The sequence below is a fragment of the Schistosoma haematobium genome, chromosome 1 (assembly GCF_000699445.3).
Source record: "Schistosoma haematobium chromosome 1, whole genome shotgun sequence".
Taxonomy (NCBI): domain Eukaryota; kingdom Metazoa; phylum Platyhelminthes; class Trematoda; order Strigeidida; family Schistosomatidae; genus Schistosoma; species Schistosoma haematobium.
The window spans coordinates 63245418-63261843 of record NC_067196.1 but is presented as its reverse complement, the minus strand read 5'-3'; the positions used below and the strand labels follow the sequence as shown (position 1 = coordinate 63261843).

At 41.0% G+C, this 16426-nt stretch overlaps 1 protein-coding gene across 2 annotated transcripts; it reads right to left on the bottom strand.

Moving 5' to 3' along the window:
* Positions 1–5175: 5175 nt before the first annotated feature.
* Positions 5176–10163, bottom strand: MS3_00010185 (uncharacterized protein). 2 transcript variants are annotated; one of them, XM_051218547.1, is made up of 4 exons: positions 10116–10163; positions 9855–10082; positions 8047–8379; positions 5176–6696 (listed from the first exon to the last, which is right to left on the bottom strand). In XM_051218547.1, the coding sequence occupies exons 1-4, from the start codon at positions 10129–10131 to the stop codon at positions 5804–5806; spliced, it is 1470 nt and encodes a 489-aa protein (XP_051074773.1). In that variant the 5' UTR covers positions 10132–10163; the 3' UTR covers positions 5176–5803. The 2 variants fall into 2 exon arrangements, with proteins under 2 accessions (XP_051074773.1, XP_051074772.1); XM_051218548.1 differs by having other exon boundaries at positions 9859–10082.
* Positions 10164–16426: the final 6263 nt, after the last annotated feature.

The following is a 16426-nucleotide window of genomic DNA, read 5'->3' as shown; positions in this document are numbered from 1 at the left end:
CTTTTTTTACTCCACGTGTGTTCAAAATATATTTCCGTTGCTTTATCATATGCTTACTTGAGTCATTATTTAGAGAAGTAACACAACTATTAGAAATAAGCCAAAGTGACAGTCAGTCAGCTACAACGTAGGTCCATGTTGCCACACCTCATCAGCACAAGATGATCACCAAATTCATAGAAGTAGTCACTCCAGCGGTAGTAATATATTAAAAAAGATTGTGTACAAAAATATAGAACAGAAAGGAAGATATAAAGCAATTTTAACCTCACAGATTAAGGGAAGACAAAGAGTGTATACACCGACGCCATTGTGATCGATTCTCAGCCATGTCACCAAGAGTCTCCAACCATTGGTTACGATAGTCACGCGGACCCCAACCAAGTAGTCTGCATCTACCAACATGGCTCGGACTACAAGTTAGTGACTTCAAGCACTGATGCTACGTTTTGGTTTGGCCGCCCCTAACTTTCTTCCAACCATCTCCAACACCGGTTAGCATTGCACGTCGTGGTAATCGGTGTTCGGGCATACGTAACACGTGGCCCAACCATCTCAGTCGATGAAGATTCACAACCTCATCAAATGATTTACTATCACCCTCTGATACCCTGCGTTTAACCTCACTATTACTTACCTGGTGATCCCAGCAGATGCGAGCAATATTTCTAAGACACCTGTGATCAAATACTGGTAGCTTACGAGTATCCTCTACTCGTAATGGCTACGTCTCACAGACATAAAGAAGAACACAACGAACTGCCGCACAGTATACTGGTCTCTTAATTCATAGACGGATATCTTGCCTTCTCCATAGGTGACGTAAGCTGGCAGAAGCCAAAGGAGCTTTCTGAATCCGTGCTGAGATTTCGTCAGACACCAACCCATTAGGGCTGATTGGAATTCCAAGATAAGTAAAGTTGTCGACGCATTCGACTACTTCACTCCCTATCCTTAGTTCAGGTGTTGATGCAGACCAGTCCTGAAGCAACAACTTGCATTTAGAGGGAGAGAAGCGCATTCCAAACATTCTAGCATTGTTGCTCAGTGCTACCACAACACTGCATTTTATCAGCGTCTTCACCAAACAGGACTATGTCATCTACGTATTCTAAGTCGATAAGTACACCACCTGGTAGGAGATCGATTCCTGAAAATTCGGTCGACGAGGACGTTATTTCTAGCAGTCGGCTTGTGATGAAATTAAACAAAAATGGAGATAGTGGACAGCCTTGCCTGACACCACTTTAGTTTGTAATGTCAGATGACAGTTCGCTATAACCTCCGACTCGACTGTTTGGGAATGGTGGGTAGTTGTAGAGTAGCTGAAGACCAGCTGAATCGCTCCTTAAAATGTTCTGCCCATCGTCCTAAACTTCTGGACTGGGAGCAGATAAGTGTCGTATTTTTCTGAATTAGTCTCACTTACACTTGACTTCTTAATTTGAGTTTCTTTTATTAGTCCGAAAAGCTGTCTTGCGTTACCTACAATCGCTGCCTTTTCCGTCTCTTTTGCTTTCGTTGCCCACCACTGCCCACAGTCGTTCCTTAGACTTTTGTTTAACCTAGATCTGATTTGTTTTCGTTCTTCATCGTGTTCAGAGCCTGATGGAACGAGTTTACGAGAACCCATCAGTGCAACAGACCTAGAGGAAATCCATTGGTTCTTTGTAACCCTTTGGTTTAAATCACTAACAGATGTCACCGCTGTTTCCACAACTGCTTTGATATCTTTCCAAGCAACATATGGGTCAGTCTCGTTTTCAGAACTACCTAATTGTGACCTCAGTTGTTCCTGGAACCTACTTTTTGTTTTCTCATTACTCAATTCAATTCTAATGGGTCTTTTTACTGTGGATTTTCCGCGTCCAGTGAGGTGCAAGCAGATGCGTGCCCGTATTAGAGGATGGTCGGAGTCCAAGCAGGTATTCCAGAATGAGCAACAATCTTCTATCCAGCCTCTCCAACGAACACTGATGTCAATATAGTCTATTTGAGTCCATCGTTGGTTTCGTGCAAGGGGTCGTAATGTTAGACGATGTCTCATATTATGCTATCTGTTTGCTGAGCCGCAATACTAAGATACCCGCCTAAATGTCGTTCTGTTTGGTTTAAGCTACCTACTTGGACATTAAAGTCGACTGCTACGAGTACTATGTTTGAGAGTCTAGCTTTTTGAAAAGTTCAGAAAGCTTCCCGTAAAATTCATCTTTCACTTCCTCCGGGCTGCAATCAGTCGGAGAGTGGGCAGAACTGACGAAAAGGCAATGACGTGTGTCCCCATCCTTTTGAGTTCTCATGGAGCCGTCTACCCAGGCAGCATATATGCGACTGTTAACAAGGAAACATTCCAAAAGTACTTGCTTTACCATCATACTTAGTGCTATGCCTATACCCGCCAGTCCACGAGAACTAAACGTCGGGTCGCCAGATACACGGAGGTTGCCTCATCGGCTCTCCGTTTTGGCGAGGTGAGGCCAAGTGAATGACCACATTAGGATCCTATATATGTGTTTGGGAAACACGCTACTGCCATCACACCCCTGTACAGTCAGCAGTACAACTTAACCTTCGAACCTTGGGTTTGCTGCTTTTAATGTTAACGTTCCTCAACAGATCTGTCTGGCATGTTAGGACCTTGAGGGACGACTGTGCCAAATATAGCTCGGTAGGTAAGCCCGACCACCAGGTCAATATAGCGGCAAAAGCGTGGAACATCTTCATTTCAACTGCAGAATTCAATATATTCGAGGTTGATTACCGAGTTGTTTATTAATGGCACATAACTTATCCACCTTCATTTAATTTTATAGTGAATATCGAGCCTAACTAAAGCTCGTGAAGGGCAGACTAGAGAAAATCAGGCTGGTTTTCGATCTGGACGTGGTTGTATAGACCAGATATTCACACTACGTCAGGTTCTAGAACACAGACGCACGTTCAGACGCCCCACAATGGTAGTATTTCTCGACCTTAAAGCAGCATTCGACTCTGTTGATCGTAAGGTTCTATGGCAGTGTTTGTCACTGAAAGGAGTACCAAAGAAGTACATTAACCTTATAAAGGCTCTCTACTCGAACACAACTGGTAGAGTGAGAGCTTATGGCGAACTGTCATCAGAATTGATTACCTCAGGTGGTGTTCATCAGGGCTGCCCACTCTCTCCATTCTTGTTCAACTTTGTCGTCGACGTACTTTTAGAGATAACACTTTCCTCGTCTAAATTTCCAGGGGTTGAACTTCTACCAGGAGGTTCACTTGTTGACTTAGAATATGCTGGTGACATAGTTTTATTTGGTGAAGACGCCGACAAAATGCAGTCTTTTGACCACTCTAAGCAACAATGCAAGCATGTTCGGGATGCGATTCTCCCCCTCGAAATGTAAAATGTTGTTTCAGGATTGGGTTGGATTGGCACCCGAACTAATGATAGGGAGGGAAGTAATTGAGCGTATCGGTCGCTTCACTTATCTTGGAAGTCTCATCAGCCCTTGTGGTATGGTGTGTGACGAAATCTCAGCACGGATACAGAAGGCTCGACTAGCTTTTACCAACTTGCGTCATTTATGGCGTAGGCGAGATATCCATCTATCAACCAAAGGACGTGTTTACTGCGTAGCAGTTCGTCCCGTCCTACTTTATGGCAGTGAAACATGGCTGGTAAGAGTAGAGGATATTCGTAGGTTACTAGTATTCGATCATAGGTGTCTTCGAAACATTGCTCGACTATCCTGGAACTATCAAGTAATGCAGTTGTTAGGAAACGGGTACTAGGTAAGGATGGCAAATCAATTGATGAATTAGTGAAACTTCATCAGTTGAGATGGCTGGGACACGTGTTACGCATGCCTAACAACCGACTGCCTCGACGTGCGATGTTCAGTGGTATAGGAGTAGGTTGGAAGAAAGCTAGGGGCGGCCAGACCAAAACATGGCACAAGTCCATGAAGTCACTGACAAGTGGATTGAGTCATGTTGGTAGGTCTAGACTACCTGGTTGGGGACAGCGAGATGATAGCAACCGATGGTTAGAGACCCTGAATGACATGGCTCAAAATCGTTTGCAATGGCGCAGGTGCATCCACTCTTTGTGTTCTCCCAAAGTTTGATTTCCTTATTCCTCCTTGTCTCTTTTTTTTCTCTTCCCAAATTTATTTCACTGGATTATACTCTTTAAATAACATCTTCAAACCCTAATCTTTCCGATTACTGCTTACCACCTCTACCACTACGGGATTTGAATCGACCACTGCATCTGTGCTAATGTGGTGTGGCAACTCGAACTGATGAACGTACGTACGAAGTCCTACGTCGTTACTGACTGATGTTCACACCCGACGAAACAAGCATACTTGATTCCACTGCTAGCCACTATTTATCTTTGCTTATAAAGCCTGTGTATTTATTTATTTAAACACATAAACATTGGTACAATGAGGCACAAGACAAATATGCACCACATAAATCATTCGATTTATATGAGGGCTGGGATACTGCCCGGGTGCTTAAACCGAAGCAAGTGGTCTTCTTGGGGGCGGCACATCCCAAGCCTTTGACCTGACAGTCTAACCCACAAGACAGTGGAGCAACTTATGAAGATGCAGTTCCATGCTAGCAGGCGACCAACAATAGGTTCATATGCTATTTGTTTCCTTGGGATCCTAGAGCCCATGTGCACCATTGGTTTGGAATCAGGGTTTTCCAACTCTCCTAGGTAGACTTTTCGTGTCCACCAACCCGGTTAAAGCGCCAGACATACGCTTTTCGTCCTCTCAATTTCGTAAACAACAGCCCCTCCACGAGAAGGCAGTGAGTAGGACTTCCCTGGCAGTGGTTGTGTGCACGTGGCCATGTGAGAGCATTTCGAGAGGGAGAGCTGACTTTCCCCACTCTCGGACATACCAGGGCATTTGGGGGCTTGTGACATAAGGTAAAATCGAGGAAATCTGCACAGGATGCACATATACCAACAAGAGACTGAGTCCCGGGGTGAAAATCAACTCTGGGATACAGGCACATCCAGCTAACAAATCCCAAATAGGATGAAACACATGTCCTGGATTCCACTGCTGGCCAGTATCCATCTTTGCTCATTTGTTCATAAAGTTGAATTTATCCCATAGTTTTACAGTTTCTAAGATTACGTAAAAGTTTTTGTAGTTTGAAAAAGTAAAGTGACAAGTGAATTCTAGATTTTATTTACAATAATCGAAACGCTGGGCAACAGTAGGATTTATTTTGTAAAGAACCATAAACACTTACAAACAAAGTATAATCAGAAAAGTGAGGACAATATTACTGTTGATATCTACATAAATCTTATATTTGTTCCAAAATGTTTTTATTTAGGAACAACTGTCCTGATCAATTAAATGTAGATATAAATGATACTAAAATTATATTTTAAAGTGAAATAGAAGGTAGTTTTAACTGATTATTTAATAATTCTATTTACATTAACAAATGAATCATAGCCAAATTGCAGTAGATTTTGAACACTGCTAAGAATCAGTTTGAAGGAAGTTTTCTGAATAAACTGACATCTAAAGAACCACTAATATTCGACGAGAATCAAGTAGTTGTTTCACCCTATTTTAAAACTGTTCAGAAGTGCCCATTCGTGACCCCACATGAAATCGATGTCAATATATTCCGCTTTGAGGTAAGCACAATCTTTTTAGACTACTGAACTAGGGTCAAATGGTTTCCCAATTAATTTCAGTTCATAACGAAAGCTATACAGACAACCAATTAAATCGGAAGGCATGTTATTAAAAGAATACGTGTATCTGTGTGCAGGATCTTAATTAAAACAGTAAACGTAATCATCATCTAGAGCTAAAAGTGCAGGTCCTTTACATACTAACCCATATTGATTGTTCCAACTTGTCCGGTGGATTATAATTGGAGGTGCACAAGATACTGATTGAGATAAACGATGTGATAATTCATAGACATTAATTACATCACCTTTATGTAAATCCCATATACAAATATGATGATTTGGTAATAACGGACTAGCGATTGTTGTTTGTAAGACAGGATCAATAACTGGGCAAGGTGGGATGTGAGATGAGACCGACATCAAGGTAGAACCGTCTGAACCATAGTATTCAATCACTGGTTTATTAGGAAAACGATCATCCCACAATTCAATCAGACCACATCGACGACCTACAATCAGACCTAATCGGTCACCAGATGATGTGCCAAAACATTGTAAGCTAGTTACTTCTAAATTTGTATTTGTAGGAATACGTTGTGCGAGCGTAGTCCAATAACCTGCATGATAGTTGATTAACTGAATGTTTTTATGAGGAGTTAAAGATGGTTCAACTAAGGATAGAAAGCCTTTGGAATCAGACACACCCGCCACATACATAAGAGGTTGTCGACCATTTACAGATTTGATACATTTCTTGACAGGATTAAATGATTTCCATATTGAAGCTTCACAACAAGCCGTGAAAATCATCTTATTTCTCCGTCTGGACAACTGATTATAAGTATTTGACACATAAAGGGGAATGCAATAATTGTAGTTGCTTATACATATTTCATTTCTGGTCATAATATTTACAGAACGAGAATTGTGCAGATTACCAGTAGCTGTAGGTGTTAAATATGACGTACAGAAGCGAAAAAGGGAAGGATTAAACGGAACAGACAGTTGCGAAGTTAATGCGTGATTTTCCCCTGGAAATATAAGGATTGAAAAAAAACAGAATTATATCGTTTGTAGACATATAAACAAATTCATCGGAAAAATGTTTTTGGAAATAGTGCCCTTCCCAAGTTGAATTATACTTTCATAAACTGGGCGACACTAATAATAACAGGTGAATAATATAATATGGAAAATTATATGGTAATTTGTCCTATCAATTGAATTATCTATGAATAATTTTATGTTGGAGAAAATAAATTTATGACTGAATTAATACTGTATGGTCTAGGTATTAGATATATATAGTAGAATGTGGTGAAATCACAGCTTATCGGGTACTGGATCATTGCTAGTTGAGAGGTTGAAAAATGTAGATCCTAAGAGTCATGTGAGTTCACTCAACCATGAGTCTTGCAACTGGTACCTTAATTTCCTACAAATCAAGTACAGAACTGTCAGTGAGTCATCAATAATGTAAACTGGCACGAGTATGTGTTCGTCCGTACCATATTAGCACGATGACGTGAAAATAACATGAATATTAAATAAACCGAAATCACATTAGGAATATGGTTTGCAAGGATAGGCAGGAAAGGTATATATGGAAGAATACTAGAATTCAAGCTCGAGAGGAAAGTAAAAAGTGAATGCATCTGAGCCACTGTGAATGATTCTGAAAATAGGGAAATACACAGATTTTAATATATTAAATATTTAACTATCTTCTCTCCTTCAATAGTCTATCCCAACAGCCCAGTCATCTAAAAACCCATTTCTATGTTGTAAATTCACTACACATATCCTATGCTGAATCAGCAAGACTGATTTGATTAACTATAAACACTCTAATTAATGGTCATTAAGGTAGACATATTCATGTATAACTATTCGTTTAACGCCACTAGGTGACCTTAGAGCTTCAAAAGTCCCGGTGCCTGAATCTGGAATATGATTACTAAACTTTGGCGAAGGGTTATAACGAATCTTGCGCATCGACTGAAAACTGAATGGACAAATGGTCAACATCAACATGCTCTGAATATGAACTGCGGGAACTGTCATTTAGATGTTTAAAACATGTTATTAATCTAGCAAAAAAATAGCGTTTATTTGTGACAATTATGTGTCTACATATTCCTACAATGTTAATAGTCAGAACGAGACACAACACCAGTCTATGAAAACGGTGACCTGAGCATTTGAAGGATGCTTTACTAATAAGGTGTAGCAACTTCAGCCGATGCAAATCTATGCCAGGTTCTGTGCTGAGGTTCTGCTTGTCTCTCTAAGAAACAATAATATACACTTCGCTTTTTGATATTTGCATTAAATGCAAGAGATTAAAAAATCATTTGTGTATATTTATTGAGAATAATTACCTGCAATTTTAAGAGTTATCAAGCAACCTCCCGATGCACTCTCAGTTAACAATGCGAGCTCCTTGCCCGGAACATACCAGGAGATATCAATAAAACGAAAGCATCCCAGTTGGGTGGGAAGTATTTTACTTGTTTCAGATAACTCGAATCTCATACTATTTTTATCGACTGATTCGCAAACACCCCAGTTGAAAGTAAACATTGTCAGGGAATTGGAACTGATTGTGTAAAGTGAATTATTATTGGAATACACCAAAGCATTACGGATCTGTCCTTTTACTGGTATCGTTTGCTTACATTTTTTGTTTCTAATATAACAGTGTGGCCATGTATCTGCATAAAAGTAATATGAGTGAGTTATTAAAATACCAAGGCTACATTATTTTAAAAAATGCAATAAAGAAATTACTAATGAAATAGATGCCTTTAAAAGCAAGAGGATATCATCCATAACAGATAAACTCCCCTTTGCTCTTCCTTAACAGCATTATTGAGGTGAATACTTGAGATGTAGTTTGAAGGTTTATCCGCACACTAAATTAAGTACCATACTAGTCGAAGTGACGCATAATAATTCACTATAAATACTGGTCGTCAGTTGTACCACCTAAAACCACGAACAACTAATTAAAGGATTTTTTAGACCAGCAAATAAACCTACATTATCCCACAGTCTAATAAAAGTTAATGATCTCACCTCTCTTGAAAATAAAAATTACACGTAACTAATTTGCAAATAAAATTATGTTAATCCAATCGTAAACAGTAAATGGAGATTTTCAGGGGCAGAAATGTAAGTCAGGCAGACGATTCTGACTATCCTACTAGTGAACAAAGAGCCTCCTTTTGGCAGTTCATACAAGATGACAAGTTTTACTAGCCTTTAATCAAATGTTATTTGCTTGAAATTCAACGTAGTCAAGATATTGAAGCTGGTATGTTAGCAGACATGAACAACGAAATATGTACATCGCCACAGTTAGTATTAACACAATGAGTATATCATTAAGATGAAGAAAAGATAACATAAAATATTCAGTTCGAAACGAAAGGCAAGAAGTGCTGACAATTAAATATATTATCTTAGGCACGTATTATTACGGGCTGTTCCTGTATCAACATTTAGAATTTGCAAATAGAAGGAGCCGTCCCAAACGTCCTTGTATAATTTTCATACGAACATGAATTCTGAGCTAACTCTATTTTATTGATAGCTCATTGAATAGAAAGTTGGATAATGTTGATATCAAAGTTTAATTCCTCGACAACTTATAACTTTTTATTCATGTTCTGCTATTCGCATCAAATAATTCGATGTCATGGACAGTTTCTCAAGTCAGCTTCATATCATTTCAATAACACCTATTAAAAGTGATGGGTGATTGGCACAAACATTCTCAGTATGGCTAAATGTTCTGAGAAATAAATTTATATATTTAAAACCTGACTACTGTATTGTACTTTTTAATCAAGAGGAAAAAACCTAATACAAAAGTGTTACGATACATTAAATTGCATTTACTGACAGATAACTGTTTCTTTCTAGTCTACTTGGACTTCTAAATTCACTAGATTACACAGACTATTCTTATTTATGGTCAATAGTTATATCACGTGATATAATTATCACTAATGACATTAGTGATGAGACATTGAGTCTACAGTTAAATAACAACAAAAACACTCCGCTAAAGGCAGTTAAGCGGTTAAATTGCGGTTCTGCCCGCAGACAAATATTTTAAAATAAATTATGTACATCATAGCAAAATGGCATTGATCATTATAGGATGAATAATAAAATGACGTACATACAGCATCAACAGAGAGTGAATTTGATGTTTCGCGACGACTCAACAATTGAAGAATGTTCAGAAATTTTCTCCTGCGGATAGAAAGCATTTGATCAACTTTACGTTGAATTTCTGAATTGGCAAAGTAGGTATCCACCACCTTTTGCGTAACAAATCCAGGTGTTCCATGATTCTCAATTTTAAAGTAACGCTTTTTCGTATGATCATAATAATAACCAGGTATATCTAATTCTTAAGAAGATAGTTACACTATAGTACCTGAGGGTTTCCACATAATATGTATCGTGGTACCGTCCCAAATGCTTTGTGCGGCAAATGGTTCAAATGGTTCAAATGGTTGTGGACGGAATAGAAGAAGCTTTCGCTTAACAGGCTTCCGTATCTAGTAGCAGGGGATCAACAAATCCTCCAGGCAGGAACCTAGGTATGTTAACAATAAAAAAGGAAAAGAAATTGGTAAATCATAATGTGATTGTGTCCTTGGTCCTTAAGAATAGGTCAAGTTGCCTCTTGAAGGACTCCTGAGAAGTCGCTTGGACTAGCTCTGCCGGCAGCGAATTCCAGAATTCGACAACTCTTAAGGAGTAGAAGTTGTGTCTACATTCCGTCTTGCTATGTTGTGTTTCCAGTTTCTGGGTGTTATCCCTTAGGTTATTATTCGAACTAAGCTTAAGTAGGTGTTTAAGAGGATGTCCAGAAGTGTTAAGAATACTATAAGCCATTAGTAAATCACCTCTAAGACGCCTATATTCTAGTGGGTAAAGGTCTAGTGAACGGAGGCGTTCTTCGTAAGGCTTAGATTTGAGTCCTCGAACTGATTTCGTGGCTCCCCGTTGGATACGCTCCAGGGTGTCCTTATCCTTTTGGAGTGAGGGGGGAGTACTATGTTTCCGTACTCTAAATGGGGACAGATGAAACTATTGAAGATTGTATGGAAAGTTCGTCCGTCAAACTGTCCAAAAATGCGCTTCAATGTTACCAGTGCAAGGTTTGCTCGGAAGGCATTTTTGTCACAGTTAGCGTAAGACTTTAAATCGTAGGGCACCAGGACTCCTAAATCTTTTTCGACTTGGGATACTACTAGAGAGGAGTTTCCTAAGTTGTAACTGTAGTTTGCGACATGTCGCAGATGGACTACTTTACACTTTGAAGTGTTAAAGTTAAGTCCGTTATCGTCTGCCCAACTTTGAAGTCGCGTCAGATCCTCCTGAAGTGCCTGTGTATCGTCTTGGTTGCGTATCTCTCTCCAAAGTTTCACGTCGTCGGCAAAAAGTAATAAGTCTGACGTTACCTGTTGAGGAAGATCATTTATGTAGATCAAGAAGAGAAGAGGCCCTAGTACTGAGCCCTGGGGGACCCCACTAGGACATTCCATAGCCTGAGATAAAGTGAAATTAACCCTAACCTTAAAGTGTCGATTTTTTAGGTATGAAGTAAGCCAATCGATTAGAGGTGGTTTGATACCTAGTCGTTTGAGCTTGTTGATAAGACACAAGTGGTTAACCTTATCAAAAGCTTTTGAGAAATCAAGGTAAATGACGTCAACCTTTCCCTTGCAATCGAGGATGCTTGTCCATTTGTCCACCGCAGTCAGCAGGTTGGTTATACAAGAGTAACCCTTCCTGAAACCATGCTGTTGGGGTGAGAAGAAATTTAAGGACAGTAGATAGTCATTTAAACCGTCGCATATCAGGGACTCCATGAGTTTTGAAGGTAATGACAGAAGAGCCACCGGCCGATAACTTGAAGGTTCATTGCGTCGACCACCTTTGAAAATTGGTGTGATGTAAGCCAACTTCCAGTTTTCCGGTAATTTGCCTCGGCTAAGCGAGTGTGAAAACATCACGCTAAGCGGCGCTGCCAGGATTGAGGCTGCCTCCCTCAGTATGGCAGGATGAACCATATCCGGGCCAGGAGAAGTGTCTAGTCTTAAGTGCTGCAATTTCCGGAACACCAAGTCAGCGCTTAGGTCCACTTCAGAAAGTCCTGTGGAGTTGGAGATGAAACTGTCGTCAATAAAGTTGATGTCAGCCGGTTGAAATGTTTGAGAATAGTGGGCTGCCAGAAGGTTAGCGGCGTCGCCATCGTTGTTGGTCGGGCCGTTAAGACCTAGCAGTTGAGAAACTCCTGTTTTGGCTTGACGAAGAGAGGCTGCATAACGGAATAGGCTTCTAGGGTTAGAGGCGAATTTGTCCATAAGCTTTGTTTGGTACTGAAGCCTGTCTTCTCTTATAGCCTTCGTGCATATGTTCCTGATATGTTTGTATTGCCTATACGCTCCATCGTTATTAGTTCGTTTGTATTCCGCCCAACAGTGCCTTTTGCGGCTTAGCAGGCGAAGGGTACGGTTCTTGATTACTGTAGGTGGCTTGAAGCTTTTGGGAACCGTTTGAGGAACTGAATGGTCTGTAGCACATAAGAGCGTGTGCAGTAAGAAGTCCCAATGACCATCCACATCGATTTGAGGGTGAACATCCCAAACCACCTGTTGTAGATAGTCATGTAGAACTGGCACATTCAGCCGTTTAAAATTCCAACCCAAATTATTGTTGGGATACCTTAGCTTAGTTTCGATGACAAAACTGGAGGCTATGACGGCATGATCGCTTTTTCCCAGAGGAGCCAGGATTGAGAGGTTGTCGACTAGGAATTCTTCGTTAGTGAATACACAGTCTAAGCGCGATGGTGTCTGACTGTTTCTCCAACGAGTTGCCGACCTCACATTTTCATATAAGCCCAAGTTATCGATGAGGTTGAAGAACCGACCTTCAGTTGAGTTGTCGCCTCCTGTGTACGTGTGTTCCGCGAAGTTGACTCTAGGGAGATTAAAGTCCCCTAGAATCAGGATGTGTGTGAAACCGAGACGGATAGAGCGGGATAGTCCTTCCAGCATACGACTATCGTACTCGGTGTCGGCAGTTGGCTTCCTGTAAATGACTCCGACTAGACACCTCGAAGTACTAGACAATCTTACAGAGCACCATATGGATTCCTCAAGATTGTTAAACTCGAGGTTGTGAACCTGGTGCACCTCCAAGCAAGAGCTTATGTATATGGCTACTCCGCCCCCAATTCCTGTTTTTCTGTCGTTGCGGAACAAAGTCATCCCAGGCAATGCTAACTCTTGGTCCGAGAACTGAGAAGATATCCAGGTTTCAGATATTCCTATCAGATGGGCCTTATTAGCGTTGCTAAGTTCACGTAGTTCATCCAGTTTGTTTGGTAGACTCGCGGCGTTCATATATAAGCAGTTTATGCTTTCAATTTGGAACGCGTGAGCTTCGTCCTGTTTTTCTGTATGAACCATATGTGAATGGACAGGTAGCTCACCTATGTGAGGTTTGCCGAGGTGGTAGGCCCTGTCCTTTACACGTTTTTTTTATCGTTTAGACAGTCCACAAGTGGAATGGTCAGCTCCAACTTGCCTTTGTTCATAGTCCTAACTTCGTATGGCCTATCCGGGTGCATGTGGATTCCAGGTGGCAATCGACGTCTATTAGCACGAAATGCTTCCAGAACTGCAGCCGCCATGTGGGAAGATGGGAAGGTTATCTTCATTAGACGGGGTCTAAGATCACCGTCCTTCTTGGCTAGTCTCGTCACATGCTGAGTCAGTATGTGTTTGAGCCTCAAGGACTGTTTGATGAATTTCCATTCCCTGATGTCAGAATTTGATTGAGTAGGGTCTGCATTTTCCGGTATACCTTGGACAATTATGTTTCTTCCGCGGAAAAACTTCTCGCGAGATTCTTTAGGGACGTTTCGTATGATACTGCGCTCAGAGTGCGGTATGTCGGGCAGTATTCTTACGTTACCATCTGATTTCAGCAAGTGGCTTGCTAGCAAGACGTCCTCTACGTCGGTAGCATCCTTAAGTGTTACTCGGAGGAGCCTCGGGTGGTTTAGATGCTTAGAATCCTTTCCTCGAGTGAGCCGGGTGACCGTCAAAGGCTCTATTCTAGGAAGTTCGAGCTTCTTGTTCAATTCACCCCAGAGCATCCTGTCGTTTTTGTCCCGCAGACTGAGAGGAAGATCAAGGTCAGCTTACGGAAGTTAATTGGGTTCAAAATGGTTCAAATGGTTGTGGACGGAATAGAAGAAGCTTTCGCTTGACAGGCTTCCGTATCTAGTAGCAGGGGATCAACAAATCCTCCAGGCAGGAACCTAGGTATGTTAACAATAAAACAGGAAAAGAAATTAATAAATCATAGTGCAATACTATCCTTAGTCCTTGAGAATAGATCAAGTTGCCTCCTAAAGGACTCCTGGGAAGTCGCTTGGACTAGCTCTGCCGGCAGCGAATTCCAGAATTCGACAACTCGTAAGGAGTAGAAGTTGTGTTTACAGTCCGTTCTGCTATGTTGTGTCTCCAGTTTTGGGTGTTACCCCTTAGGTTATTATTCGAACTAAGCTTAAGTAGATGTTTAAGAGGATGTCCAGAAGTGTTAAGGATACTATAAGCCATCAGAAGGTCACATCTAAGACGTCTATACTCTAATGGGTAAAGGTTAAGTGAATGGAGGCGCTCTTCATAAGGTTTAAATTTGAGTCCTCGAACTGATTTCGTGGCTCCCCGTTGGATACGCTCCAGGGTGTCCTTATCCTTTTGGAGTGAGGGGGGAGTACTATGTTTCCGTACTCTAAATGGGGACAGATGAAACTATTGAAGATTGTATGGAAAGTTCGTCCGTCAAACTGTCCAAAAATGCGCTTCAATGTTACCAGTGCAAGGTTTGCTCGGAAGGCATTTTTGTCACAGTTAGCGTAAGACTTTAAATCGTAGGGCACCAGGACTCCTAAATCTTTTTCGACTTGGGATACTACTAGAGAGGAGTTACCTAATTTATAACTGTAGTGTGTGACATGTCGCAGATGGACCACTTTACAATTCATAATTCTGAAACTTTACAAACACGGTCGCGAAAATCCCGTAAATATTATTAAATAAACCAACAACGAATAACTGTGAAATATGTGTGAAATTATCACGGCACGAGTGACAAATGGTTTTCAAAACCTGTTTTTGTGTGATTTGGTTTATCATAATTACCCAATCATACAAGGTAAGCACAGCTATCGACTGGCAAAAACTATTGGAGTACACTTTTCATAGTCAAGGCTAGTGAAATACACTGACATTTGTTGTTCAGTATCTAACTATGTATTCGTGTAATAAGGTTCAAACGCTACTAATTGCATGAAAGATAGAACATTTTAGTGAGCCGTGTGGCAGCTAACTAACATTCATTCCACGCATTATGTAATAATTAGTTAGATTCAGCAACACTACATCGCAGCGAGAAACAAAGTGATATGACTGGAGTTTCAATCAGTAATTTAACACCTGAAAATTTATACGAGAATTCAGATTGTGTAGAAAAATAAGAAAAAGAAATGAAATCTATATAACAAAAGACAGTTAACAATGAAAGTGTACAAGCGAGATCAGCTAACTGGACTTATTCGTAGAACTTTACCCCAAATGCCCTGGTATGTCCGAGAGTGGGGAAAGTCAGCTCTCCCTCTCGAAATGCTCTCACATGGCCACGTGCACACAACCACTGCCAGGGAAGTCCTACTCATTGCCTTCTCGTGGAGGGGCTGTTGTTTACGAAATTGAGAGGACGAAAAGCGTATGTCTGGCGCTTTAACCGGGTTGGTGGACACGAAAAGTCTACCTAGGAGAGTTGGAAAACCCTGATTCCAAACCAATGGTGCACATGGGCTCTAGGATCCCAAGGAAACAAATAGCATATGAACCTATTGTTGGTCGCCTGCTAGCATGGAACTGCATCTTCATAAGTTGCTCCACTGTCTTGTGGGTTAGACTGTCAGGTCAAAGGCTTGGGATGTGCCGCCCCCAAGAAGACCACTTGCTTCGGTTTAAGCACCCGGGCAGTATCACAGCACTCTCACAGATCAATGATAAATAAGACTGGAAAAGTCGCTCTCTCTTCAACGCTCTCTGATACAAATTTCATCCATAATCATATGAAGACACTCGTTTTCGTTGGCGTTGGATTAGTTTTTCTACCACTTAATTGTTCTTCTACAAAAATTACTTTCGACGGATATTGTGGTACTAGACGGAGGCTTGAATGCTCAGGTCGGGCGTCTAGTCACAGAACAGAGTTGTTTAGGTGGTCAATGGACACTTGTTGGTTGGAAGTCAGATAATGGTTCCGGTCTCCTGCAAATTTGCGCAGACTACGATCTGTTTCTGATTAACACTAATTCCTGGCACAGTCAACGCCGATATGCGAATTGGTCGCAGCTTTTGTTGCAAAAAATATCAAACCGAGTTAAGTTTAAGGCCAGCTATCAACCAACCGAAAAGTATGGATGAGCCTTGGCTGAAATCACATGACGCCATGCAGAAAGTGAGTAACTTCACTTGCGGCTTTGCACAACGTCCCGTCTACAAGCACTGGGTCACTACGGGCTTCTTACAACTCAATGAAGCACGTCGGTCTACTTCGGGCGACCGTGAGTTTGACCATAAATAAGACTTTTACGTAATGAAGTTGTACAAAGGTTGTGTAAGTTCATAGAAGCCTGGAGGTTGGAAG